At 37.9% G+C, this 27534-nt stretch overlaps 1 protein-coding gene and 1 long non-coding RNA gene across 2 annotated transcripts in view; one reads left to right on the forward strand and one right to left on the reverse strand.

Annotated features, from left to right (window-relative positions):
• The first annotated feature begins 1145 nt into the window (after positions 1 to 1145).
• On the forward strand, positions 1146 to 15858 carry hrh2b (histamine receptor H2b). Its single transcript, XM_061962060.1, has 3 exons — positions 1146 to 1256; positions 8755 to 9573; positions 14553 to 15858. The coding sequence occupies exons 2-3, from the start codon at positions 8953 to 8955 to the stop codon at positions 14988 to 14990; spliced, it is 1059 nt and encodes a 352-aa protein (XP_061818044.1). The 5' UTR covers positions 1146 to 1256; positions 8755 to 8952; the 3' UTR covers positions 14991 to 15858.
• The window catches only part of LOC133607443 (uncharacterized), a 38887-nt gene continuing 22383 nt past the window's right edge, over positions 11031 to 27534 (reverse strand). The window contains exon 3 of the long non-coding RNA XR_009815415.1: positions 11031 to 11103. This is a non-coding gene — a long non-coding RNA (uncharacterized lncRNA). The remainder of the gene's footprint in view (positions 11104 to 27534) is intronic.

Below are 27534 nucleotides of genomic sequence, written 5' to 3' on the forward strand. Positions count from 1 at the left end.
ACTGATTGACAGTCAACACAGCAGGAAAATATAGTCTGCAACCACAACAATTACAATAATAAGCAGCTTTAATTAACACAAGTAGGATTTCAAAAGACCTCAGTCTCGTATGGAATGCATTCTAATGAAGCATTGGCGATAGACAGGGAGTCTCTAAATAATTGCAACTAATCTTAATATCTTGCCAACCCACGTTCATAAATAAAACATTGAACTGAGGATTTATTGCAAGGCTTGTAAATCTGTTTTGCAGGGATTTACAGTATGCATTAATTGTAATAACAGTAACCACTCATGTCCAGCAGGTGGAACAACTGAGTCATATAATACTGTACACATCAAGCTTCAATATAAAATAAAAATGCAATTGTTTAAAAACATTGCACAAACGTGTGTGTTCTACTTTTCTCTAATGTTTTTTGTCTTTGCTGGGTTTCTCATTGGGCCTAAATATTGTTTTTATAGCTCCCTGTTGGACTGAGGGTCAACAGCTCTAATTAGTTTCCTCTGTGTATTCTTGTTTGTGGTCTTTTATAAACACCTTGATCCTGTAGTTTAGCAAAGTTGTAACTTGAGATTAATGTGTACAAAGTGTGTGTTCAAATTCCACATGCGCAAACTCGGATTTGGACGATTTCCGTCCCACATGGATAACAACTACCTGAAACAACCTCTGGGTTATAGTACATTTATATATTATCCATTTATTCAGCAGCTTTGAACACTGTGTTTCATTCTACTACTTTTTGTACTAAAATTGTGAAAAATAAACATTCCAAATGTTTTAAATGGCTCAAAAGTCCATCCATCCATCCATTTTCTACCGCGTCCTGTTCAGGGTCGCGGGGGGTTGCTGGAGCCTATCTCAGCTGCATTCGGGCGGAAGGTGGGGTACACCCTGAACAAGTCGCCACCTCATCGCAGGGCGGCTCAAAAGTCTTACTTTTAAAAACATGTAGTAAATATAAGACGGGTTGATAACTATAAAAAATAATACCTAGTTACGTCTGATCATAAAAAGCATGTTTTCAAAGCAAAAACACATAGTGACTGATTAAACCCCAGCCATGAATGAGTGTTCCACAGGTGGGTGGGCATCTTTGCTTGGCTGCATTATATGGTCAATAAATTAAATTGAAAAAACGGGGTGAGGAAAAAAGTCAAAGAGAGAGAGAGAGAGAGAGAGAGCAAATACATAGTTTCTCCTTGGCAGTAGACTTTATTTATGACCTGGGAAGAAGCTTGCACAATATGAGGTGAGTCACCACTTGTGTTGAGATTGTGACTAGTAGAATAAGGATAAGCCATGCAAAAACAACAACACCACTCTCAGTCATTTCCTTAGAGCAAAGATGAATATAGTTATTATTAAATGTGTTGCTTAGTCACATGTGCATTCTGGTTAAACATTTACAGGACTTGCATGGGATAGGATAATTCAGTTTTAAACAATAGTACATTTTCTATTCACAGTATAATGTATAGTTAGCCCTATATTTGAAACTCATATAAGGTTTCATGAATTAAATCAACACAAAAAAGTGAGATGAATGAAAACCACATCAAAACTTCACTCTGCATTGTTTTGGGTTTTGATTCCTGCTGTACAGTGAGCCTTTCATAATGTTTTGAATTATATTTTCCTTCTTAAGTGTGGCATAAGTTGTTCATCCCTGAACTCTGAGAACTATGTCAGTAATGAGCCGCTGTAGTCTACATGGAAACAAGAGTTAATCACATTGTCATCAATTTGAAGCAAATATTTCGACCATTGGAATCTGTTTTGGACATGTAAGGAAATTATTAGTTTGACTGTGAAGCTATTTATTACAAAAGCTTTGAAATTTTAATGCAAACAAATAAATACTGCATTGATAGTAAATTTAGAGCCTGTTTTCAACTTGCACGTCGTTAAATTATTTTAACCAAAAATGATACCAATAACTCACTGGCTAGCTTAAAGGAACACTGCCTTTTTTTAATGTATTTGCCTGTCATTCACAATAGTTATGTAAGAGAAGAAAAAATATGATTTTGGTTTTTTCATGCACTCTAACTAGAAAATAAGCATTAGCAAAAATCAGCCAACAATGAACTCAATAGGAGTCATTATGTTCCACCTATAAAGTGCTCTAAAGAAGCACAACAAAACATCCATCAAGGTTTTGTACACACACTGTAAGTACCGTATTTTTCGGACTATAAGTCGCAGTTTTTTTCATAGTTTGGCCGGGGGTGCGACTTACACTCAGAAGCGACTTGTGTGTGAAATTATTAACACATTACCGTAAAATATCAAATAATATTATTTAGCTCATTCACGTAAGAGACTAGACGTATAAGATTTCATCGGATTTAGCGATTAGGAGTGACAGATTGTTTGGTAAATGTATAGCATGTTTTATATGTTATAGTTATTTGAATGACTCTTACCATAATATGTTACGTTAACATACCAGGCACGTTCTCAGTTGGTTATTTATGCGTCATATAACGTACACTTATTCAGCCTGTTGTTCACTATTCTTTATTTATTTTAAATTTCCTTTCAAATGTCTATTCTTGGTGTTGGGTTTTATTAAATACATTTCCCCAAAAAATGTGACATATATATGGTTTTTTTCCTTCTTTATTATGCATTTTTGGCCGGTGTGACTTATACTCCGGAGCGACTTATACTCCGAAAAATACGGTATACATTAAATGTAATATAGTAGTTGCTTATTTCAAGCATACTGCAGTGCATTAATTTTATAGACGCATCAAAGCGTTCTCTATTTCCAATATAATTCAAAATATAATTCAAATCATTATGAAAGGCTCACTGTACAACAACTACTACTTATCATGACAGACTTCATGAGAGACAACAACACAATAACACAACCACTTACTGTACAATGTCTGCTCTCACTGGGATTCCGACTGATGGCATGTTTATATCTTTCCGTTTCGATGAAAAATGTATCCTAATCCTCACGAAGGGTTAAAAAAAGGTGGGTGCAAATGAACATATTTTCGTGTCTTTCGCATTTCCGGGTATAAATTGGATGTCAAAGTTGACCAACTTCTCGGTTTATGGCCTCAACCTTCTACTTTCCAGGTGAGAGGCATGATTTATAATCTAAAATAACCTTTACCAGCCCAGAGGCGATAGAGAAGCTCACCAAATGATGATGTCAAAATAGCAACATGAGTTAGTTACCTGTCTGTGATCAATGCATCGCTAAAAGCAGGTCCTTAACGTTGGTGCTTATAATAACAAAATCACTAATACTTGCTTAATATTCAGGTCACGGAATGTAAATGTAGTATTGTTGGCAATTTTTGGATGTTTTTTAGATGGTTTGATGGGCATAATAGACACGCAATAGACACAATGACGCCATGACTTCCAGTAGCTCCAATCCTAGCTGACTTTGCGAGCAAGACATATGTGTTTTGTTTTACATAGGGATTGTGAATGATAAGCAAAATTAAAAGTAAAGTGCAGTTCCCACATAAACCAGAAGCGAAACAACTGACCACCAAAACCCCATTCATAAAAAAACACCCCAAAACTTTTTGAAAAGATGACAAAAACACAAACAAACACACCAAAAAAAAACACCATGGCTCCATAGGCCAGAACAACACGCGATGACCCCTGCGCCAAGAAACCCTACTGTGCGGCCACTCAACCCAGTCATACAAAAAAAAATCCCCAATACAATGTAGGCTTTAGTGACATTTGACTTCATTCCAGCAATCAAACAGAGCCTTGCATTCTTCCTTGCTAAGAATAACAAGGCAGTGTTGATTTTGTTGACTAAAAATGTTTGTCTTAGTTATTGTCAACAACCTATTTTTCCCTGACTCAAATAGGACGATAATGAATCACAACAAATGCACATTGACGGAAACAATAACAAAATTAATTGACAATTTAGTCGACGAACATAACAACGAGATAAAAATGTTGACGAAATCTAATCATACAGTATTTAATTTTGTCTCTAGGCAGGTGGGTCAAGTTATGAATCCATACAATCACAGTAGCATGCAGGAGAGGGACGGGAGTAAATCCCAGAAGGGGGTGATCAAGGGTGATAGGTCAAATGCAGAGAATAATTTCGCCACATCTAGTGTGTGTGTGACAATCATTGGTACTTTAACTTTTAACTTAACCATGCAATAATAAATATTTAATAAAAGGGCTTTCAAGACAACTTCAAAGAAGCGCTGTCTTTATATTTTATTTGACAACGTTTACTGTCATTTTAGTTCACTAAAATGTTGAGAAATGTAGTCTACTAGACTATAACTACATTAATATATATGTCTAAAATATGACTAAAACTAGAAAACATTTTCGTCAAAGGACTATGACTGAAACTAAATTAAAAACTGTTGTCAAAACTAACACTGGTTGGTGGTATGATAAAATAAAAACCTACTTGTTCAACAAGTGTAAGAATCTTCCCAAAATAATACATTTTAATTACCCGACATGACACCAGCACATCCCTGCTGTTTGAGACAACTGGTTAGCAGAAACCTCCTACAACATTAGACTAAAATAGCGAACCTTTTGTATGTCTCGGATGATCCTAATAACCACAAGGGCCATTTAAGCACATTAAAACATTACAAACAACAATAAATAGCAGTGGAAAGTTGTAGTTATGTGTTAGATCTGGAGCTGGAAAGCTACTAGCGCTAGCTTACCATGAATTGATTAACGTGGACCCCAACTTAAACAAGTTGAAAAACTTATTGGGGGGTTACCATTTAGTGGTCAATTGTAGGAATATGTACTGTACTGTGCTAATAAAAGTTTCAATCAATCAAAAAAAAAAAGCTTATTAGCAGGTGGCCTTCTTTTGTATTTACATTCCCACGTAGCTAAACAAGCTGGAATTACCACAATTGCCACCTAGTGTACAAGAGACACACTGCATATGGTCATCAGTCACTTTAGATAAGAGCATGGAAACTAGAACTTCACATGTAGATGTGAAAATAGAAGAAACTATATTATTTAACAAATTAGACTAATTTAGTGCATATAAACAAATTGACTGTAAAAAGTGACATGGTGTCAGACAAGGCTGCACAAAGCTTCAATGATTATTTTCAAAATAGTAAAAAGAACATTTATATCATGTGCTGTCATCTGTGTCACTAGAAATGTTCTCATTTCAACCTAAAATAATTCCACTTCTAACTAGAGAAAACATGTTGCAACAAACTGTATATGAATGTTATGTTCTACACATGCACATTCACATCTACACTACTACAACTGTAGTCAAAAAAACCTTTAAAAAATAGTTACATTATACGTTTTTTCGCGGGATACTTACTTACTCTTACTCAAGTAATTATTTTGATGACTACATTTTACTTTTACTTGAGTTAAAGATAACGTTATAGTACCAATGATTGTCACACACACACACACTAGGTGTGGTGAAATTTGTCCTCTGCATTTGACCCATCCCCTTGTTCACCCCCTGGGAGGTGAGGGGAGCAGTGAACAGCAGCGGTGGCCGTGCCCAGGAATCATTTATGGTGATTTAACCCCCAATTCCAACCCTTGATGCTGAGTGCTTGATAACTTCAAAATTAATGGCAGCAACTAATTGCAAAAAAGTTGGCACAGGGGCATTTTTACCACTGTGTTACATGGCCTTTTTTTTTTAACAACACTCAGTAAACGTTTGGGAACTGAGGAGACCAATTTGAAGCTTTTCAGGTGGAATTATTTCCCATTCTTGCTTGATATACAGCTTAACTTGTTCAACAGTCCGGGGTCTCAGTTGTCGTATTTTACGCTTCATAATGAACCACACATTTTCAATAGGAGACAGGTCTGGACTACAGGCAGGCCAGTCTAGTACCAGCACTCTTTTACTACAAAGCCACGCTGTTGTAACACGTGCAGAATGTGGCTTGGCATTGTCTTGCTGAAATAAGCAGGGGCGTCCATAAAAAAAGACGTTGCTTGAATGGCAACATATGTTGCTCCAAAACCTGTATGTACCTTTCAGCATTAATGGCGCCTTCACAGATGTGTAAGTTACCCATGTCTTGGGCACTAATACACCCCCATACCATCACAGATGCTGGCTTTTCAACTGTGCGCCTAGAACAGTCCGGATGGTTATTTTCCTCTTTGGTCCGGGGGACACAACGTCCACAGTTTCCAAAAACAATTTGAAATGTGGACTAGTCAGACCACAGAATACATTTCATTTTGCATCAGTCCATCTTGGATGAGCTTGGGCCCAGCGAAGCCGGCAACGTTTTTCGGTGTTGTTGATAAATGACTTTAACTTTGCTAAGTAGACTTTTTAACTTGCACTTACAGATATAGCGACAAACTGTAGTTACTGGCAGTGGTTTTCTGAAGTGTTCCTGAGCTCATGTGGTGATATCCTTTACACACTGATGTCGCTGTTTGATGCAGTACCACATGAGGGATCGAAGGTCACGGGCATTCAATGTTGGTTATCAGCCTTGCTGCTTACGTGCAGTGATTTCTCCAGATTCTTTCAGAATCTTTTGATAATATTACGGACCGTAGATGGTGAAATCCCTAGTAGCTGGTAGAGAAATGTTATTCTTAAACTGTTCGACAATTTGCTCACGCATTTGTTGACAAAGTGGTGACCCTCGCCTCATCCTTGTTTGTGAATGATTGAGCATTTCATGGGAGATGCTTTTATACCCAATCATGGCGTCCACCTGTTCCCAATTAGCCTGTTCACCTGTGGGATGTTCCAAATAAGTGTTTGATGAACATTCCTCAACTTTCTCAGTCTTTTTTGCCATGTGTGCCAGCTTTTTTTAAACATGTTGCAGCCATCAAATTCTAAATGAGTTACTATTTGCAAAAAATAACAAAGTTTACCAGTTTGAACGTTAAATATCTTGTCTTTGCAGTCTATTCAATTGAATATAGGTTGAAAAGGATTTGCAAATCTTTGTATTCTGTTTTTATTTACCAACGTGCCAACTTCACTGGTTTTGGGTTGCGTACTTATTTCCCTATTTTCTGCACAAAAACTTAAATATGGCAACACTGGCAAGCAGTACAGAATATGGAGTGATTTTTAGTCCAGAACATATTTTGCTTTATTCATTATTGATGTATTTTTGGCACTTTATGTTATATATTTTTATGAGGGTTTCAGTTTATTGTGTTATCTATTACTACACCCAAAAACGTGGTTTCATTTATTCATTCAAAGTCCGTCTCTTTGTATTTGTGTTTGTATTTCTCTTCTGCTGCTACCGAATTGCATTATTTTAGTTTAAGTCTGTTTTTGTTCATCTCTGCTCTTATTTGTATCAGCTTCTGTGTGTTCTGTCCTGAACAAAACGCAGTCATTGTGTCGTGTTTACCTCGCACGAGATGCTGTAGTTGGTGACTCTCCAATGTTGATGGCGACCTTCCCTTACCATACTTGTCTTCTTTGTTGTGGGGAAAGCAATGTAAAAGCTTTCCACAATTCTCGCGGATGAAGCAGCCCCTTGCTGAACAAGAGGGCATTTTTAAACGTCAATATGCATAATAAAAAAAAGGGTAATATTTAAAAAATGGATAGCTGTTGATAATCCAACTCATACTGACTGGTACACACAAGCTATGGAGATGATATCAGTAGAACAAACTGCATTTAGTTTAGATAATAATGAGTCATATATTGGAACATGGGATCCATTATTTAAATTTGTTTCAACTATTAAATGAACCAAAGTATGACTTATTATATATTTGTGGAAAATGTTGGACGCGGTGTGTTGTCGGGCTTATGGGATGTGATGCAAGTGTAAGCCACTGTGACACTAATTTTTGAATAATTTTTTATTAATGTTTTTAATAATAATATCAATGAGGGTTCTTTAATCACTGCTATTTTGAAATTGTTACTTATATTGATGCTGTTGTCGATAATGTTCATTTTTGTTTCACTACATTTGGATTTGTGGGTCCTCAATTGCTCTCAATCGCTCTGTTTATTGGTGTTCTTAATGTTGCTGGGACGGGTTTGGTTTTGGAATTGGATTGCATTGTTGTGGCGTTGTTGTGTATTGTTTTGTTGATTGATTAATAAATTCATTAAAAAAAATTAAAAAAGTAACGAGTAAGTGCCGCAAACACATAGCATCAGCCAAAGTTGGTAGCAGTCATGGCGTCCTGTAGTCACGTGCGTGCCTTTTAAATGTCATTGAGGAGAAACCGAGTTGGCCCAGTTCTCTTTAAACACGATTCTGGTATGGTGACTGCCATCGACTGGTCACACTTATCATTACACCATGTACCAAATAAAATTGCTATGAGGTCGGTAAGCACAACCAGAATTAATTTGTACGGGTTATAAGGTGCACTGTTAGTTTTTGAGAAAATTAAATGATTTTAAGTGTGTCATATAGTCTGAAAAATGCAGTGACTGGAATTAATCGCAGTAAATTGCTTGACATTTGACACCATTTCACATATTTTTTAATGAATGCATGTCTTGGTAACAATATTATCTCAAGCCACATTCGGGTGTATTTTGAAGTGAAATGTGCCACTGAGCTCATCAGTTGGAATCTCCTCACTCATTTCTTGCACTCTTTCCACTGGCGTATATCACAAGATGTTGACTATTTTAATGTAATTCTCCTCTGCTTACAAGACATATGAATTGTAAGTGGACGGGAAATAAGGAAGGTAGTGTGTGTGAATGTTCAATAAATAGTCGTTGTTTTTTTTTCCACCAGGGCCTTGTTGAGCTCAGAGCGTCACAGCAGACAAAATAAAAAAAACGTCTGGAAGGACCTTTCTACGCGGTGACCTATGAACATGATGATCGTCATACACAAGAAGAGGAGTATATGATCAAATAATAAACACGCTGTGGAGTTAAGTGGATGACAAAGCCTTTCCAACCAAGAGAAAACTGACCAAAGGAGCTCATCATGATTTCCACAGCCCTCCACTGGTTAGTTTTGGTGTCTTTCATAATCCTGACCATCGGCGGGAACGTGCTGGTATGTTTGGCCGTGGGCCTCAGCCGTCGACTGTGGCGCATCGCTAATTGTTTTGTGGTGTCGCTGGCGGTGACGGATCTGCTGATGGGCCTGCTTGTGCTGCCCTTCTCGGCCACGCTGGAACTACGTGGCGGGAAATGGCCGCTCGGAGGCACCATGTGTAACATCTACATCTCCCTGGATGTCATGCTGTGTGCCGCTTCCATCTTGAGCCTGTTGGCAATCAGCGTCGATCGATACCTGGCCATCTCAGCACCCCTCAGCTACTTGTCCAGAATCACCGCCCCGAGAGTGACAGTGGCCCTTGTTGCCATCTGGGCCTTGTCGCTGGCGGTGTCCTTTGTGTCCATCCACCTGGGCTGGAACACGGCGGACTACAGAGTGCAGCACCTGGACTGGCACGCCAGCGAAGAGGACAAAGAGGGACGTTACTGCCAGTTTGAATGGAATAACAATTACATCATTTTTTATGTCCTGTGCTCATTTTATTTGCCAATGCTGATTATTTGTGGGATGTACCTTTGCATTTTCAGAGTGGCACGACAACAGGTGAGTAACTTAATTAGCAAAGTTTTAATTAACCAATGTCTGTGGACGTTTTCATTCATCCAGGCCATTCAATTGTTCGCATCTGGACTGCTTAGTTTGTTTTAGAAGACGTTTCGCCTGTCACCCATGTAGGCTTCGTCAGTTCATGCTCTCAGGCTTGGATTGATCAGATCTAGTGTTAGACTCAGATCTTATCTAAGTCTAAGAATTTCAACCAATCTACTGTAAATCTAAGACTAAGTCGGACCAATGTAAGTCTAATACTGGTCTTAGGCTGCGTTAAATTTACTCACAGTATTCACATTTAAAGATGGATACCTACAGTATATGCAAACATTCATATAGTTATTTCTTTATTTGGGTCTGAGTCCAACCAAGCAGACACTGAATTGTTTTCAACTAGCTACAAAGACACCTTTAAAGGGGAACTGCACTTGTTTTGGAAATGTTGCCTATTGTTCACAATCATTATGAGAGACAATAAGACAGATGTATTGTTTTTTATGCATTCTAACTCGTAAATAAAGGTTAAAAAAAAGTCAGCTTACAATGGCGTCTATGGAAGGTCTTCTATTCCGTCCATAGAGTCCTCTGAATTACTATCCAAAAGCCGCCAATAATACTCCATTTACATTTCATTACCTGAATATTAACCAAATATTAGTGATATTGTTATTATAATAAGCGCTAACGCAGACAAACTATTTATATTAGTACCGTGATTACAGAGCGCTAAGTAGCTTGTGCTGCTATATTGACATCAATGGCTGGTGAGCTGCTTTCTTGTCTTGGGGCTTGTGGAAGTACATTCTAGATCATACATTTTGCCTCTCACTCAGGATGAGGACATAATTTGACAAGTTGGTCAACTTTGGCATCCAATTTAGACCCGGGAATGGCAAAATAAATTCACAAAAAGACGCTTGGTTCTACCTACCTGTCAATAAGGGGACTGAGGGGCGTTTTGTTTTCCCGGAATGCAAAGGAAAGTTGGCGCGGGCACAGCGTGAAGGTAGGTACATGATTTAATAATAACTATAAAAAGGAATAAACAAAAGGTGCGCACAAGGCGGAAGTACAAAAACGTGGCTAATGAAACAAAACTTGCACAAAGGCAGAAACTATGAACAATAAACAAAAACTTACTTGGCATGGAACTATGGTAGCATGAAGTCAAACAGAGTTAGCAGGGGTGTCAGAAGTAGCATGGCATGAAGTGAGCAGAGGTATGATAGGATAATGTCACCAGGACGATCAACAGAAAAAGACAGGTTTAAATAACAGTGGCCTGATTAGTGACAGGTGTGTGAGTTCAAATGAATCAGGTGCGTGACATGAGGACAGGTGAAAACTAATGGTCGTTATGGTGACAAAACAAACAAGAGTGTACAAAGAGTCCAAAAACCAAACCTGAACATAACCAAAACAAAACATGATCACACAAACATGACACCTACCTTTTTCTTCGTGAGGATTATGATTCATCCTTTATCTTATTAGGAATATGTAAACATCCTAATAGTCGGCATCCTAGTGAGAGAAGACATTGTACAGTAAGTGATGTTTTATTATGTATATTGGCTCTCATGGCGTCTGCAGTGAGTAGTAATCAGTGATGTTGACGAAGGAAAAAGCCAGCTTTGTGATGCATTTTTAAAATGATTGTGTTTGTGAAATTAATGTGCCGCCATATGCTTAAAATATTCCCATTTTAAATGTGGCTGTTACTAAATTGCATAAATATTTACAGCCTGCATATAAAACTTTGATGGAGGTGTTTGGATGTTGTTTTAAGCGCCCTATAAGCAGAATAGAGAGACTCCAATAGGCTCTAGTTAGAATGCAAAAAAAAGAAATACATATCTGTGCTTGTCTCACATAAGGATTATAAATGATTGGCAAAATAAAAAAAAAAAAGTGCAGTTCCCCTTTAAAAACAACGTCTCAAGCTGCCTCATAGTGCTGTAAAAATTCAAAGATTACAGCAAAGAAAATATTTAAATGATAAAACAAATAAAAACATCTGCGAGGTTTGAAAACAAACAAAAAAGAGAATAGTTTGATAAAAACAAATACAACTAAATAAACAAAATGTAACAGTACTAAAAAGTATAGAAATGCCTAGCTCGGCCTGTTTTTTAAAAGCCACTTCAAAAACATTTGTTTTAAAAGGATCCTAATGTGCAAAAGCAACTTTTTTACCTGATGATACCTTCTTATGTGTATCTGGAATCTGCATAAGTCCCGCAATTTTGAAATGGAGGCATTGCAGACATATTTATAAAACAATCTTGCCTTCCTTCATGCTACCTCAAACGGCCCGTTTGGAATTAGCTCCTTTTGTGACTTATTTTCCATGTGTGACATCATCGGATTATCTATTTATGGTAGACATTTACCCAAACATCCTTGCGTAACTCAGCCATTTCAAACTTATGTAAAACCGACTGTGCTGCAACATCATGTCGACGATGAAAACCAATGACGGAAAATGCTCTGTTGTTTGTTTGCTTTAACCAGCACAAGGACCCAATACCTCCCTGCTTGGCAGTCGGCATCAAGGGTTGGAATTGGGGGTTGAATCACCAAAAATTATTCCCGGGCGCGGCCACCGCTGCTGCTCACTGCTCCCCTCACCTCCCAGGGGGTGATCAAGGGTGATGGGTCAAATGCAGAGAATAATTTCGCCACACCTAGTGTGTGTGCGACAATCATTGGTACTTTAACTTTAACTTTTAACAAGTCACTACACAAACTTTCAGCCTACTCTGAAGTAAAAAGTGCCTTACTTTTAACTTTTATGAGTCATGGTAATGTGCCTGCAACTGTAAGGAAGTCAATCCGATTGTGTGCAAAGATTAGTTCTACTTCAACCACAAACCTTCACAAAAAGATGTATTTTCCGAAAAAGCTACTTTTAATGGCGGGATCGGTGACTACTATTTATGGCAATGGAGGAAAAAATAAAACGTTAAGTAATAACAGTATCTTAGAAATGTGTGAATAATACATTAGCAATGTTAGCTTGATTTGTTGTGTCGCTAGCTTAGCCTTCTAATGTGAGACAATAGCATCAAATAAAGAATAATCTTCCTAAAAATTACTTTCAAATGGACCTGTGCATACTGTGTTGGTAATGGACCAGTTAGTATTATAATCTGTTATTATGTTTGCGAGTCTCGCTAAAGAATATGTTGCTCATAGCATAGTTAATTGTATTAGCCAGCTCAGGCCTCTATTCTTTACAATGGTTTTAAGCAGCAGTGTAGTGAAAATATTAACATGATAATGAATAGAAAAGCATTTTATTGTCAATATACACATGTATACGTGTAGGATCTAGCATTGGAGAGAGAAGTAAATTTAACCTTAGCCAACGTTTCGTACCAGAAATTTTTCGACCCGACTTCCTTACTTTGTGTCCGCCGCGTCTTCTCCTCCTTTAGCGAAAAACAAACCCCGGTTAGCTGCATGGTCTCGCTGTATCATCCCGGGTTTTGTCAAGTCAAGTAAAAATTAGATGACGAGCTCACAATCTTAACCCTATTTCGTTCGCTCGAAAAACGAGAAAGAAGCACTCCTACTGAATTCAGATTGGGCAGAGTCTGCAAATTTCAGGCAGATGGCTAATTTCAATATGATTTACGCATCTATAAGGGGGCGTGGCCTGGGCGTGGTCCGGGCGTGCCCAGCCACACATACATCTGCAGTCAATTCCTCGTTAATTGGGATGTAACAAAGAAATGTGCTTGGATTAGTACGTGTGAAAACTTTAATGCATCTGAACTTTTTCTTGCACACAATGTTTTCTGGATTCGAAGGTATGCCAATTTCGAGTAGGAAATCCACGCAACTCTTAATCGATGAGGCCCTAGATGTTTTTGGGGCGGATCTTACGGGGTTCACTGTGGAATTTTTCCCACCAGCTAATGGAGTTGCTTGCAACTTAACGCAAATGGGACAGCTCTTATCTCAAAACACTCTTAAGTTGTGGCACTCTTCAGGTGAGGTATAACTGTAACATATCGTTTATTTGCAAATGTTCACTGCTTTTGGACCGTCTGCTATCGGCTGGCTTGTTTGAGTGTCACCTGTAATCTTTACAGCTCAACAGAAATATTACTCAGTCATCTAGAGCAGTGGTTCTCAACTTTTTTTCAGTGATGTACCCCCTGTGAACATTTTTTTTAATTCAAGTACCCCCTAATAGGAGCAAAGCATTTTTGGTTGAAAAAAAGAGATAAAGAAGTAAAATACAGCACTATGTCATCAGTTTCTGATTTATTAAATTGTATAACAGTGCAAAATATTGCTCATTTGTAGTGGTCTTTCTTGAACTATTTGGAAAAAAAGATATTAAAATAACTAAAAACTTGTTGAAAAATAAACAAGTGATTCAATTTTAAATAAAGATTTCTACACATTGAAGTAATAATCAACTTAAAGTGCCCTTTGGGGATTGTAATAGAGATCCATCTGGATTCATGAACTTAATTCTAAACATTTCTTCACAAAAATAGAAATCTTTAACATCAATATTTATGGAACATGTCCAAAAAAAATCTAGCTGTCAACACTGAATTTGCATTGTTGCATTTCTTTTCACAGTTCTTTTTGACAGAAATTTTAGTGAGGAACCTGAGCTTGTGCTTCACTGAGTTTATGAACTTACATTCATATTTTGTTGAAGTATTATTCAATAAATATATTTATAAAGAATTTTTGAATTGTTGCTATTTTTAGAATATTTATAAAAAATCTCACGTACCCCTTGGCATACCTTCAAGTACCCCCAGGGGTACACGTACCCCCATTTGAGAACCACTGATCTACAGCAGAATGCCATTAAGTCCCATTAATGCAGGGCAGTTCACACACTGCCACTGGGGCTCTAATTTAATAGAACACACTGGAAAATGTACAGTGTTGCAATATGTATCATTTCTACAATACAAATTCGAGTGTCGTTTTGATCACAGGTGCAACGAATACGTGCCGCCACGCCGTCATTCGCCCGCACGGCGTCAACCGCAGCCATAGCCAGAGAGCACAAAGCTACCATCACGCTGGCCGCTGTGCTGGGAGCCTTCGTCATCTGCTGGTTCCCGTACTTCACCTTCTTTACCTGCACAGGCATCAAGGAACACATGAACCCCCCGACCACGCTTCACTCTGTTCTCCTGTGGCTAGGCTACTTCAACTCGCTCCTGAACCCCATCCTCTACCCCGCCTTGAATAGGGACTTTCGTAAGGCATACGCAGAGCTGCTTTTCTACAAGGGATCGTCACGCAGAAAACTGCGAGTGTACAAAAGATCAACCCTCTCTGATGGACAACGGCTTTCTCAAGTGTCTGCGGAGCACAAAAACACAGTTAAGGAGACTGAGATGAACAATTTAAATATGCAAAATCACTAAATTGGTATTCTTAATGAGTCACGGTGGATAAACTAACAATTATGTATCTGCTTATTGCAACTTTTCCCAAACTCGGGGTCATGGCTGGGTTTTTTTTTATGCCAAGTAGGCACACAATTTGTTCCATTAAAGTCTCTTGTGTTCCTCCTGTCCCACCGCGGTGAGAGATGTCTTTTCTAGGTTTCTTCTGTCTTGTGAATTGCATGTTTTACTTTGAAAAGTAACTCCTCTCTTGTCAGATCACTTGCCCTTCCTTTTGTGTCATCAGTCTGACGTCATCCCTGAACCCTGATTGTTTCCACCTGTTTCCCATCACCCTCATGTGTCTTATAAGCCCACGCCGCCCCTTGATCTGTGCCACATTGTGTCGTGTATTCGTGTCTCTCTAGCTTCCATGTCCATGCCTTGCCTTGCCTTGCCTCGTCTTGTGTTTATATTCCTTGATTCTGAATTCCTTCGTTGCTATTTTGAGTTTTCCTTTTTTCCTCCTCAGCAGAGTGATTTTTTGTTATTTGTTTTTTTCAGCCGAAGTGGTGAGTTATCAGTTTTTTGTTACAACTCATTCTTTCCTCAAATTTTTGAGTGACATTTTTTTGTTAAACTTTATTAGATTAGATAAGTGTAGAATTTGTTCATAGCCATTGTTTCTTCCTCCTGTTGGAGCGTTTTGTGTTAATACCTTTTATAGCTTATACGGCGCCAATTATAGTTTGTCTTTGTTTTTGTGTTTTCCTCCTTTCGGAGTGATTTTCGGTTGTTCCTATTTTTTGGAACCTTTTTCGCCGACAAGTTTTTGTTAATATAGATGTTGTATTACCCTGACTCTGGAGGTGAATGGAAGCTGTCAAAATAAAAGCCTGTCAAAGTATTCCCTACTCTGCATATCCTTTTGACCAAGCCTGACACTTCCTTCAATCATGTGCATGTAAATGTACATGTATTCATGCTTAATTATTAAATACGCAGACTTCAATTTTGTGCACGATAGGCATTTCAAGTGAGGGACAGAAAGTGTACATTCAGTGTTGTAATGTATCTCCACAAGCCGTGGAAGTGGACCCAAAGACAATCAAAGATCTCAGTGGACAGATATATCAAGATTAATATTAGATATTACAATAATTTGCTTTATCAAAAAGCTCTTAAACAATAATACCTCATGAGATATTTTTTTTCTATGACCGAGCTCTTAACTCAAAACACTCAAATCTCAAATCAGCCCTGCCCATTGAAATTTATTGAAATCAATTGAATCCCCCCCACCCCCCCAAAAAAAAACATCACAATTTTAACATGTAACATGTCTTTAAAAAGAAATACAAACTTTTAGATATGAATATATTGTTTGAAAAGCATTACAATAGTTGTACAAACAACTACAATTGTTTAATAAAATTATATAATAATGATATAAAGCATTCCGGCAGACTTCTTCTCATTCAATGTGTTTCTTCATTTTCATGACTATTTACATTGTAGATTGTCACTGAAGGCATTAGGCATCAAAACTATGAATAAACACATGTGGAGTTATGTACGTAACAAAAGAAGGTGACATAATTGAAAACATGTTTCATATTCTAGTTTCTTCAAAATAGCCACCCTTTGCTCTCATTATTGTTTTGCACACTCTTGGCATTCTCTCGATGAGCTTCAATAGGTAGTCACAGGTGTCATAGTTTTGATGCCTTCAGTGACAATCTACAATGTAAAAAGTCATGAAAATAAAGAAAACACAATGAAATGAGAAGGTGTGTCCAAACTTTTGGCCTGTACTGGATATCGTTAGGATTTTATTGATACCAATACCAATATCCATTTCCCTTATCGTATTCATCAGTACTCTTATCAATTACTTATGTAATTGGTGTAAATAAAGATGGTGCTCAGTATACATCCCTTCTGATGAGGACTTTGAAATCCTTTTTGGTCCTTTCTGATTGCTGTCTTCCCGTCTCATTAGATCCAGCATGTACTATGAGCCAAGTTACTGCACTTTCACTGTAGCATTTGCTACGTTATCTAGTGGCGAGGAGGCTTGCAACTAAAATTATGCTCACAGAAAGAGACCAATTGTATCTAAGTAGGTTTATGAACAAAAACAACAAAAGGCACACCGTGAATATTAGTCACAATAAACAACAAACCAGTCGCAAGGAAGCAACACTGCGGGATAAACACTCCTGATTAGTAATCAGAGGCAGGTAAATCCCGTGACCACTAATAAAGAGCAGGTGCGGAGAACAGAGCTCAGGAATAGTGGTGAAGTCAGTGCAAGACAACCAAAGCCGGAATTGGAACAAAAATAAAAGTCAGGAACGTTGAAGCACAGGAAAACAACACAAAAAACCCCAAACTGTCATCTAGCTCACGACCCTTGCATTGGACTGGTCTTAGCTTCTTTAACGAACACAATCCATGAAAGTGTGCCCGCTTCAATTTTTCTGTATGCTGTATCTGTACTTTTATTATTTTTTGTAGATTTGTGTTTAATGGAGAATTACCTGGAAATATTTGTTTTGGTTCATTATAAATAACACTAAACACAAAAGCTTTAGTTAAGTTCAGTTCAGTTCAGTTTCAGTTTATTTCGAACACGCATACGATACAATGTAATGCATCACCTTGTCAAGGCGAGGACTTTGGCGGGGTTTGTTTTCCCGAGATGCAAAGAAATTGGAGCGGACATGGCGTGAAGGTAAGGACATGATTTAATAATGACTATAAAAAGGTACAAACAAAAAGCGCGCACAAGGCGGAAATGCAAACTTGACCATGAAACAAAAAACTAGCACAAAGGCAAAACTATGGACATGAAATAAATAAAACTTACTGTGACCAGAATGAACAGCATGAACTATGATAAACATGAGTATCATAGATAGCATGGGTAGTAGACGTAACAGAGGTAATCATGGCATGAAGTGAGCAGAGGTAATGTCGCCAGCACGACCACCAGAAAAAGACAGTCTTAAATAACAGTGACATGATTAGTGACAGGTGCACGAGTCCAAGACGTGAAACAGGTGAAACTAATAAGTTGCTATGGTGACAAAAACAATGGAGTGAAAACAGCGGGAGCTAAGTGTCCAAAAACCAAACAGCACATGGCCAAACAAAAACAGGATCAACAGACATGACACACACAATTCCAGTTGTTTCATTACAGCACGTCCGAAAAGGAGTAGGAAGAAGCAGAGCTTATTTAATCCTACCCCTTTTCATACCATAGCAATTTTATCCAATTTCCTTGTTCTCTGTAACAGAACAGTGAACAAATAAATAATATACCATAGTAAGCATACAAATATTAAATACTGTACATAAATAATATTTGTCTCAATAAAAAAGGAAAAAAAGTAACCTTAGTAACCTTATGTTTTGCATTGTGTTACTTTTGGTACTTACTGTACCAAAAATAAACAGAACTGTGACCTTAAAACTGAGGAATGTACCAATCTGTGATCATGGTGTACTGTTACTGGTACTCTCAAGTGGGGCTGAATCTCAATGACATTGCCATTGAAGAAATACGTCATGACAAATTTAATTCATAACTTCTATTTGACTTCCCAAGTAGTCTCCTCGGAGACAAAATTGGTTAAAAGTTTGCCATCTGGGTCTTTTTCCTCCTCAACCATGACAATGAAAGTGAATGAGTGACCAACAATGTGTTGGTATGTGTTATTCAAATGCTTGACTCGACCCTGGCAGCCGAATGACTGCAGGGATTAACTGCATATGAATATGTCATTATTTATTCACCACTGCTTGTTGGGAAACTGTCTGAAACACAATAATCTGTTTTTATACACATGTAGAGAAACATTCTACATGGGTTAATGGTTGTCAAACAAGCTCTAACTGCATAATTTTGTGGGTTAATCTAGTATAGGACAGTCCAAAAAAGCTGAATTAATTTTTCAGCCTGTGAATAAAATCCTATTCATTAAACAAATAATGGTATTTGATCATTATTTTCTACCCAAAGAGCAACTGGAAAAGGTGTTACTTTCTTGACTAAAATATAAATGTATTTAAATTGTGCAATGCATCAGACTAAGGCAGGGGTGTCAAACTCATTTTAGCTCAGGGGCCGCATGGAGGAACATCTGTGCACACGCAGGCCAGACTATTAAAATAATGGCATTATAACAAAAAAATAAAGACAACTTCAGATTGTTTTCTTTGTCTTACTTTGGCCAAAAATAAAAAAACACATTCTGAAAATATTACAATAAAAGTATGAAAAAAAATACAGGCAGCGGTAAAGTTTAGATCCATGAAGGAGAGAAGAAAGTGAATGAATGTTTATGACTGAATAAATTAACATATGCATAAACATTTGTTTTCTTTTGTATTATTTGTTTTAATGAATTAAGTAACGTTTATGACAACCTTTTTGCAAAACACAATATAGAATGTGAGATATTGTAGCTGAGATAGGCTCCAGCGCCCCCCGCGACCCCAAAAGGGAATAAGCGGTAGAAAATGGATGGATGGATATAACAGGATAAGGCATACATGTATCATTTGTTTTCAAAACGGTTACAAAAAAGTGGGACCCCAAAAATTTACTCTGGGACCCCATTTTTATGACTTGATGGGGTCCCTGGAACCCCATTTTGAAAATTCCTAGCAACACTGATAGAGTATCGGTGCCTGCAAAACAGCAGCAGGCGGCTGTGGCCTGCGGGCCGGTTCTAATACTAATCAAATATCATCCTGGGGGCCAGAGATAATTCATTCAGGACTTTGACACCACTGGACTATGGAGTCCAAATGGGACAAAATTAAATGAATAAATATTTGAATAATTACTTAAATGTGTGTATGATTATAATTCAAATTAAATACATACATGTGTTATAAATGTGTCATCAATTGATTTAATGTAAGATTATGTTCAATTATTTAATCATTTAGTTATTTTGGGATTTCATGATTTAATTAATAATGCCATGTTTGTATAAGTTATTTCACAATGTTATTAATCATTGATTTCATTATGTTATGATTGAATTATCTATTTAGTTTATTTGACGACATATTTAACAAATTTTGTAATGATTGATGTATTGATTTAATGTTGTCCCATGTGGCCGTCAAAATCAGAGAAAAAGAAAAAAAGTATCTTCAATAATTATTTAATTGTTTCTTTATTTAATTAAATCTTAAAATTAACCCTTAAATCACGTAATAATGAAACCATTATTTTTTTATTAAATCACGAAATAACCAACCATTTAAATCATGACATAATGAAATCAATTATTGATTAAATGAATAAATAAAATGTAATTTTACATTGAATCAGTTAATGACACATTTAATTAACACATGCCAGTATTTAATTCCATTTATAATAAAGTAATGAAACATTTAATTGTTTGAGTATGTATTTATTTCTATCTTAGATTAACAGTTGTCCTTTAGCCATCCATCAATCCATTTTCTACCGCTTGTCCCTTTCGGGGTCGCGGGGGGTGCTGGAGCTCAGCTGCATTCGGGCGGAAGGCCTTTAATGAAGGAAAAATACTCGACAGCCTTACGCTAGAAAACAGGGCAGCAAGTTAACAAACTACACTCATTTTTGGAATACAGCCGAAGGTGACTGCTGCAGGCTTTGGAAAAGAAAAGATGGCAAGGAAAGATGAAAATGAAATGAAAGTTGTGTCCACTAGATGGCAGTCATAACTAGCCATCAGGTTTTAGTACTGATTGGCTGTTCTACTACTGTATATGAGTGGTCTATAGTCACTGTCAGTTATTATTACGATAGTATTACACTCATCTATTATGGTTTAGAAAAGCCTAATAAAACTGAAATATATGATTCCTTTATCATGTAGGAAGAGTGGATTGTGTTGTGTTGCAAAAGCTCCCATGAGCTAAAATCCCACAATCAAGTCAACAAAATAATATTGTTTTTTGATGATCTAACAATACAGAATAGTTTTGAACAGTAGAATGCATTGAAATATTCAGCAGTTATCTGTAGGGCAAGTGGCCTTACAGACTTTCAATACATTATGCACACATTATGCAACTGTGTAGGTGGTGTGGAAAAAGAGAAAAATCTTTTTTAATTTCTTCTGAATAGCTATTTCAGTCGTGCGGCGGAAGAGTGTAAAAACTGACAATTTGTTTGAATCAAGTCCAGGTTGGTTTTTGCGCAGTCAAATTATCTTCAAGCTGAGCACAGTAGAATGGCAATTGTCAAGTATAATACAAATATGGTAGGTGGGCGAAGAATGTGGATTTAATAAAAAAGAAGAAAAAACATTTTCTTTTAATGATCGGTCTCTGATAATGAAGGCAGATTGAAGAACGATTTATCATCAAATGTAATCAGCAGAATATTATATATATATATATATATATATATGTATGTGTGGGAAAAAAAATCACAAGACTATTTCATCTCTACAGGCCTGTTTCATGAGGGGGGGTTCCCTCAATCATCAGGAGATGTTAATGGGAGCATTCACATACCATGGTTTGTATAGGGCACAGAGTGGGTGGGTGCAGGCTGGCGTAGGGGCGTGGTGATTGGCTCATGTGTTACCTAGGAGGTGTTTCCGTCTGTGGCGGCATGCTGTTACAATTTCGCTGCGCTTGTTGAGGGATGACAGGTCTGGACGGTAAATAATAAACAGTTTCTCTTTCAAGCATAGGTTGCATCTTTTATTACCACTATTGTAAGGTGTGCTGGATGCAAGAATTTTCCATGTTATTGAATATTCAACATTATTGTCTTTGAGGTCCCAAATGTGTTTGCTGAGTTCTGTGGTATTCCGCAGGTTTTGGTGCCTGAAAGAAGCCTTGTGATTGTTCCATCTGGTTTTGAACTCTCCCTCGGTTAATCCTACATATGTGTCGGATGTGTTAATGTCCTTGCGTGTTACCTTAGATTGGTAGACAACTGATGTTTGTAAGCACCCCCCGTTGAGAGGGCAATCAGGTTTCTTTCGACAGTTGCAGCCTTTGTTGGTTTTGGAGTCGCTCTGTCCGGGGGCCGACGGCTCATTTGCAATTGTTTTGTTGTGGTTTGAGATAATTTGTCGTATATTGTTCATACAGCTGTAGCTCAATTTAATGTTGTTCTTGTTGAATACTTTTCTTAGGGTGTTGTCTTTGGGAAAGTGTTTGTCAATCAGATTGAGGAATTTGTGTCCAATGTTAGTTGACAATCTGATTGACAATTCCTCAATCTGATTGACAAACACTTTCCCAAAGACAACACTCTAAGAAAAGTATTCAACAAGAACAACATTAAATTGAGCTACAGCTGTATGAACAATATACGACAAATTATCTCAAACCACAACAAAACAATTGCAAATGAGCCGTCGGCCCCCGGACAGAGCAACTCCAAAACCAACAAAGGCTGCAACTGTCGAAAGAAACCTGATTGCCCTCTCAACGGGGGGTGCTTACAAACATCAGTTGTCTACCAATCTAAGGTAACACGCAAGGACATTAACACATCCGACACATATGTAGGATTAACCGAGGGAGAGTTCAAAACCAGATGGAACAATCACAAGGCTTCTTTCAGGAACCAAAACCTGCGGAATACCACAGAACTCAGCAAACACATTTGGGACCTCAAAGACAATAATGTTGAATATTCAATAACATGGCAAATTCTTGCATCCAGCACACCTTACAATAGTGGTAATAAAAGATGCAACCTATGCTTGAAAGAGAAACTGTTTATTATTTACCGTCCAGACCTGTCATCCCTCAACAAGCGCAGCGAAATTGTAACAGCATGCCGCCACAGACGGAAACACCTCCTAGGTAACACATGAGCCAATCACCACGCCCCTACGCCAGCCTGCACACACCCACTCTGTGCCCTATATAAACCATGGTATGTGAATGCTCCCATTAACATCTCCTGATGATTGGGGGAACCCCCCTCATGAAACAGGCCTGTAGAGATGAAATAGTCTTGTGATTTTTTTTCCCACACATACATATATTGCGCTCTACTACGGTATCGAGCACTATTTTTTGGATAACCTTATTAAGACATATATATATATATATATATATATATATATATATATATATATATATATATATATATATATATATATATATATATATATATATATATATATATGTCTTAATAAGGTTATCCAAAAAATAGTGCTGATGATTGAGGGTACCCCCCCTCATGAAACAGGCCTGTAGAGATGAAATAGTCTTGTGATTTTTTTCCCACACATACATATATATATATATATATATATATATATATGACAAGCGGTAGAAAATGGATGGATGGATATATATCTATATATACTGTGTATGTATATATATATATATATATATATATATATATATATATATATATATATATATATATATATATATATATATATATATATATATATATATATATATATATATTGGTCACAAAAAACATTCATGAAGTTTAGTTCTTTAATGAATTTATAATGGGTCTACTGAAGATTTTTGGACATGGACAAAGATAAGACCTTCTGGACAAAAGTTCTGTGGTCAGATGAAACAAAAATTGAGCTGGCTGTTTGGCCACAAATTTAGCCAGCAATATGTTTGGAGGAGAAAAGGTGAGGCCTTTAATCCCAGGAACACCAAGCCAACCGTCAAGCATGCTGGTGGTAGTATTATGCTCTGGGCCTGTTTTGCTGTCAATGGAACTGGTGCTTTACAGAGAGTAAATGGGACAATGAAAAAGGAGGACTACCTCCAAATTCTTCAGGACAACCTAAAATCATCAGCCCGGAGGTTGAGTCTTGGGCGCAGTTGGGTGTTCCAACAGGACAATGACACCAAATACACGTCAAAAGTGGTAAAGGAAAGGCTAAATCAGGCTAGAATTAAGGGTTTAGAATGGTCTTCCCAAAGTCCTGACTTAAATGTGTGGACAATGCTGAAGAAACAAGTCCATGTCAAAAAATCAACACATTTAGTTGAATTACACCAAAATTGTCAAGTGGAGTGCTCAAAAATTCATGAACATTTTTTGTGACCAACAAGTATGTGCTCCAATCACTCTATCACAAAAAAAATAAGAGTTGTAGAAAATATTGGAAACTCAAGACAGGCATGCCATTAATCTGCTTGTGCCTGCAGTTGATCCGCTGCTTCGCAAAAAACAGAATGGCTTTAGAAGGAGTCGATCTACCATCTCACAAATGTTGTCTTTATGTTGCATTATTGAAGAAATGAAAAGGCTCGACAAGCACTTAACAATTTGCTTCGAGGACTTTCGGAAAGCATTCGACTCTATCAATCGTGAAGCCATGTTCAATAACCTCCCCCTCTACAGCATCCCCCAACCTGGCATTGCCGCCATTAAAGCACTCTATGCCAACACTCAGGCTAGTTAATACAGCTGATGGTAAAACTGCGTTCTTCCAAATCAAGGCGGGAATTTTACAAGGGGACACACTAGCTCCATTCTTGTTTATCATTATATTGGACTAAAACCTGCGCCTCTCTCTGGAAACAATTAACCTCAAAGGCCTACTGTTCGACCCGAGACGCAGCAGAAGGCAACCTGCCACACACTTTACCAGTGTTGGGACTAACGCATTACAAAGGAATGCGTTACTGTAACGCCGTTATTTTCGGCGGTAACTAGTAGTCTAACGAGTTATTTTTTATATTCAGTAACTCGGTTACCGTTACTACACGTTACTGCGTTATGTTACGTTATTTTTTATGTAGTATCGGCTAGACACAGAAGATCTGAGTGTGTTTTATTGGAGAGTTGCAGTGTCGTCCTTATGAATCTTCTTGTGTCACAAGGGAGAGAAGAGGCGCGCTCTGTGTGTGTCTGGGTGTGGGTGTGGGGAGGGGGAAGGGGAGGGGGGGAGGGAAGGGGGGGCGTGTCTGTGTTTACTAACAAGACATCATGGCGGAGCCGCAGTCGAGTTTCTTAACATGGAGATATTCTCACTACTTTTCTTTTGTCGAGCACAAAGAAAAGAACATTTTAGATAAATGTAAGTTGTGTCTTGGATCAAAGATCCTATCTACTGCCAAAATCAGCAATTAAAATATGCTGAAACAGCTACAAAAGCAACATGCTTCAACGAAGCTAGTAAAGAGAGACACAGACTCCGATGCCACTTCTCCTCTACCTAAGGATTAAAACGGAGGCACTGCGAGCCAGGACAACATTGATAGAGCCATTGCAGCGTGTGTGCTAGAAGACACGCAGGCTATTTCTACAATGGGGTCACCCGATTTCAGGCAGTTAATTAGCATGATATCGGCGTCAAATGGCACGGAAAACATTTTCACATACCTGGACAGTGAGGATATAAACATGGAAAGCGAGCTAAAGAAAACACTCCAAACTCTGCCTCTGCTCATCATTCAGCACTGAAGATACACACACTCTCTGTCAATTCTCTTATATACTCTTTCAATCTAGACTTCTAGAATGTTTGATTATCACATCACTCTAAATGTATAGACTATAAAGATCACAAACATAAAGAGGGATCCTAGTGGGCCAGGCCAATCTTTCCTTTTCTCTAAACTAAAACTGGGGAAATGCGTAGAATGTTCTGGGCTTCAGTACAGTGTTGATCTCCTGAAGACATGATTTTATTTCACAATTCCTTGAGAGAAAAAAATGCCTGGTTAGGCTTTGTGTATGTCATGTGTGCCTTCCTTGGGTGAAGCCAAGTTTATAGCTATGTTGTTATTATGCGGTTTGTAGCTTTTGTATGTTATGTTGCAGCAATTTAAAATAGTTTTGTCAATTTGTTCTGGCCTGAAATAAATTGGCCTTTTGAAACATATCTTTACCTTTGTGTGTTGTATGTAGACCACATTGTTTAGCAGAGTTCAGTGATGCAAATGCATGTCAAGTTGATCAACAGATTGTATTATTCTCCAGTGCAATAACAGTACTGAAATGAAGGCTAAAAGGGAATTAATGGGAGCTTTAAAAAAAAAGAAGAAGAAAAAAGAAGTAACTAAATGGTTACTTTTCACAGTAACACATTACTTTTTGGTGTAAGTAACTGAGTTAGTAACTGAGTTACTTTTGAAATAAAGTAACTAGTAACTGTAACTAGTTACTGGTTTTCAGAAACTAACCCAACACTGCACTTTACTGACCTTGATTTTGGAGATGACATCGCTCTGGTTTTCGATCTTGTCACAAACGATGAATCTCTTCTCCACTCACTGGAAAATGTCTCCTGCCTGCCTATTAGGACCCCATTGCAAGAAAAGCAAGACTGAAGTAATCTCTTCAGTTCCAAATTGCTGCCTTTTGTCATCTTCTGGCAACAGTATAAACCAAGTAACCGACTTCAAGTATCTTGGGTCTTACATAATGTACGCCGCAAAAGATTGGAAGTCCCGCAAAGCCTCAGCATGGACAGCCTGCAGTAAGCTGCATAAGTTATGGTACTCGAACATTGGTAATGAGACGAAAATGTACATCTTTAGAACACTGATAGAGCCTATTCTCCTTTATGGCGCAGAAGTGTGGACTCTCACCACACAACAGAAGCGCCTGGACAGAGCTTACACCAACTTGCTCAGACTCGTCCAAAACATCCACTGGTCCGAGCATGCTTCCTTAGAGCATATATGCGGAGATATTATGCCACTATCTTAGAAGGAGGCCCTCGTTGGCTGGGCACTGCTATTGTGACGTTGGGGTAAACATTCAGCCACTACTGCTGTGGAAACCCTGCGGCCCAGTCCGCCACAGAGGCCTCACCTTCCCAGAAGTACTATCAAGGGATGGCGGGCTTGATAGTACTTTGGCGAACCCCAAAGTGTGGCAATGTCCAATCGAGTACGCCCCGGCCCTCACTGTTGCCCGATGATGATATTCCCATGACTAAAATAGGACGATAATGAATCAAAACAAATGCATGTTGTCGAAAACACGGACAAAATTAACTGACAATTTAGTGGACGAATAAAATGTTGACAGACGAAATCCATTCATATTTAGTTCATTTTACGGCAGGCGGTACAAGTTATCTAATCACAGTTACATATGAGAGAGGGGCGGGGATAAATCACAAAGGGGTCCAATCAGAACTACTGTCTTTGTAAAGGCAAAAAATACTGGGAAAAAAGACTGTAATGTAGGGAGTCCTTACTAGGGATGTAACGATAAACGGTGTTGATTCAAGAGTGATGTATTTTCCCAAGACATTGGTCTTAAAGTTGTTGTTTTTTAGCAAATAGGCTAAATAGGCTAAAACACTCGGATACTGTTAACAAAATAACCCAGTAGTTATTGGAATGCTTAGTAAAGACCTCGGATCGGCCCAATATTGGCAGAGCGCCGAGAAGACAATTCAACTTGACTGTCAAGGGCGGTGCTCAAATATTTTGCCTCCAAGGGCCAAATTGAAAAGGTGCCAATGGGCACAAATAGCCTAAATGTAAATAATACAGCTACTTTATAGTGCAAATACAATGGATAGCCTTACTGACATGCCATCAATGACAGTATGAGCTTGAAGGAGGTCAGTATGAATATGTATTAAGTTTTGGCTGC

This window comes from Nerophis lumbriciformis, linkage group LG09, assembly GCF_033978685.3.
Source record: "Nerophis lumbriciformis linkage group LG09, RoL_Nlum_v2.1, whole genome shotgun sequence".
NCBI lineage: Eukaryota > Metazoa > Chordata > Actinopteri > Syngnathiformes > Syngnathidae > Nerophis > Nerophis lumbriciformis.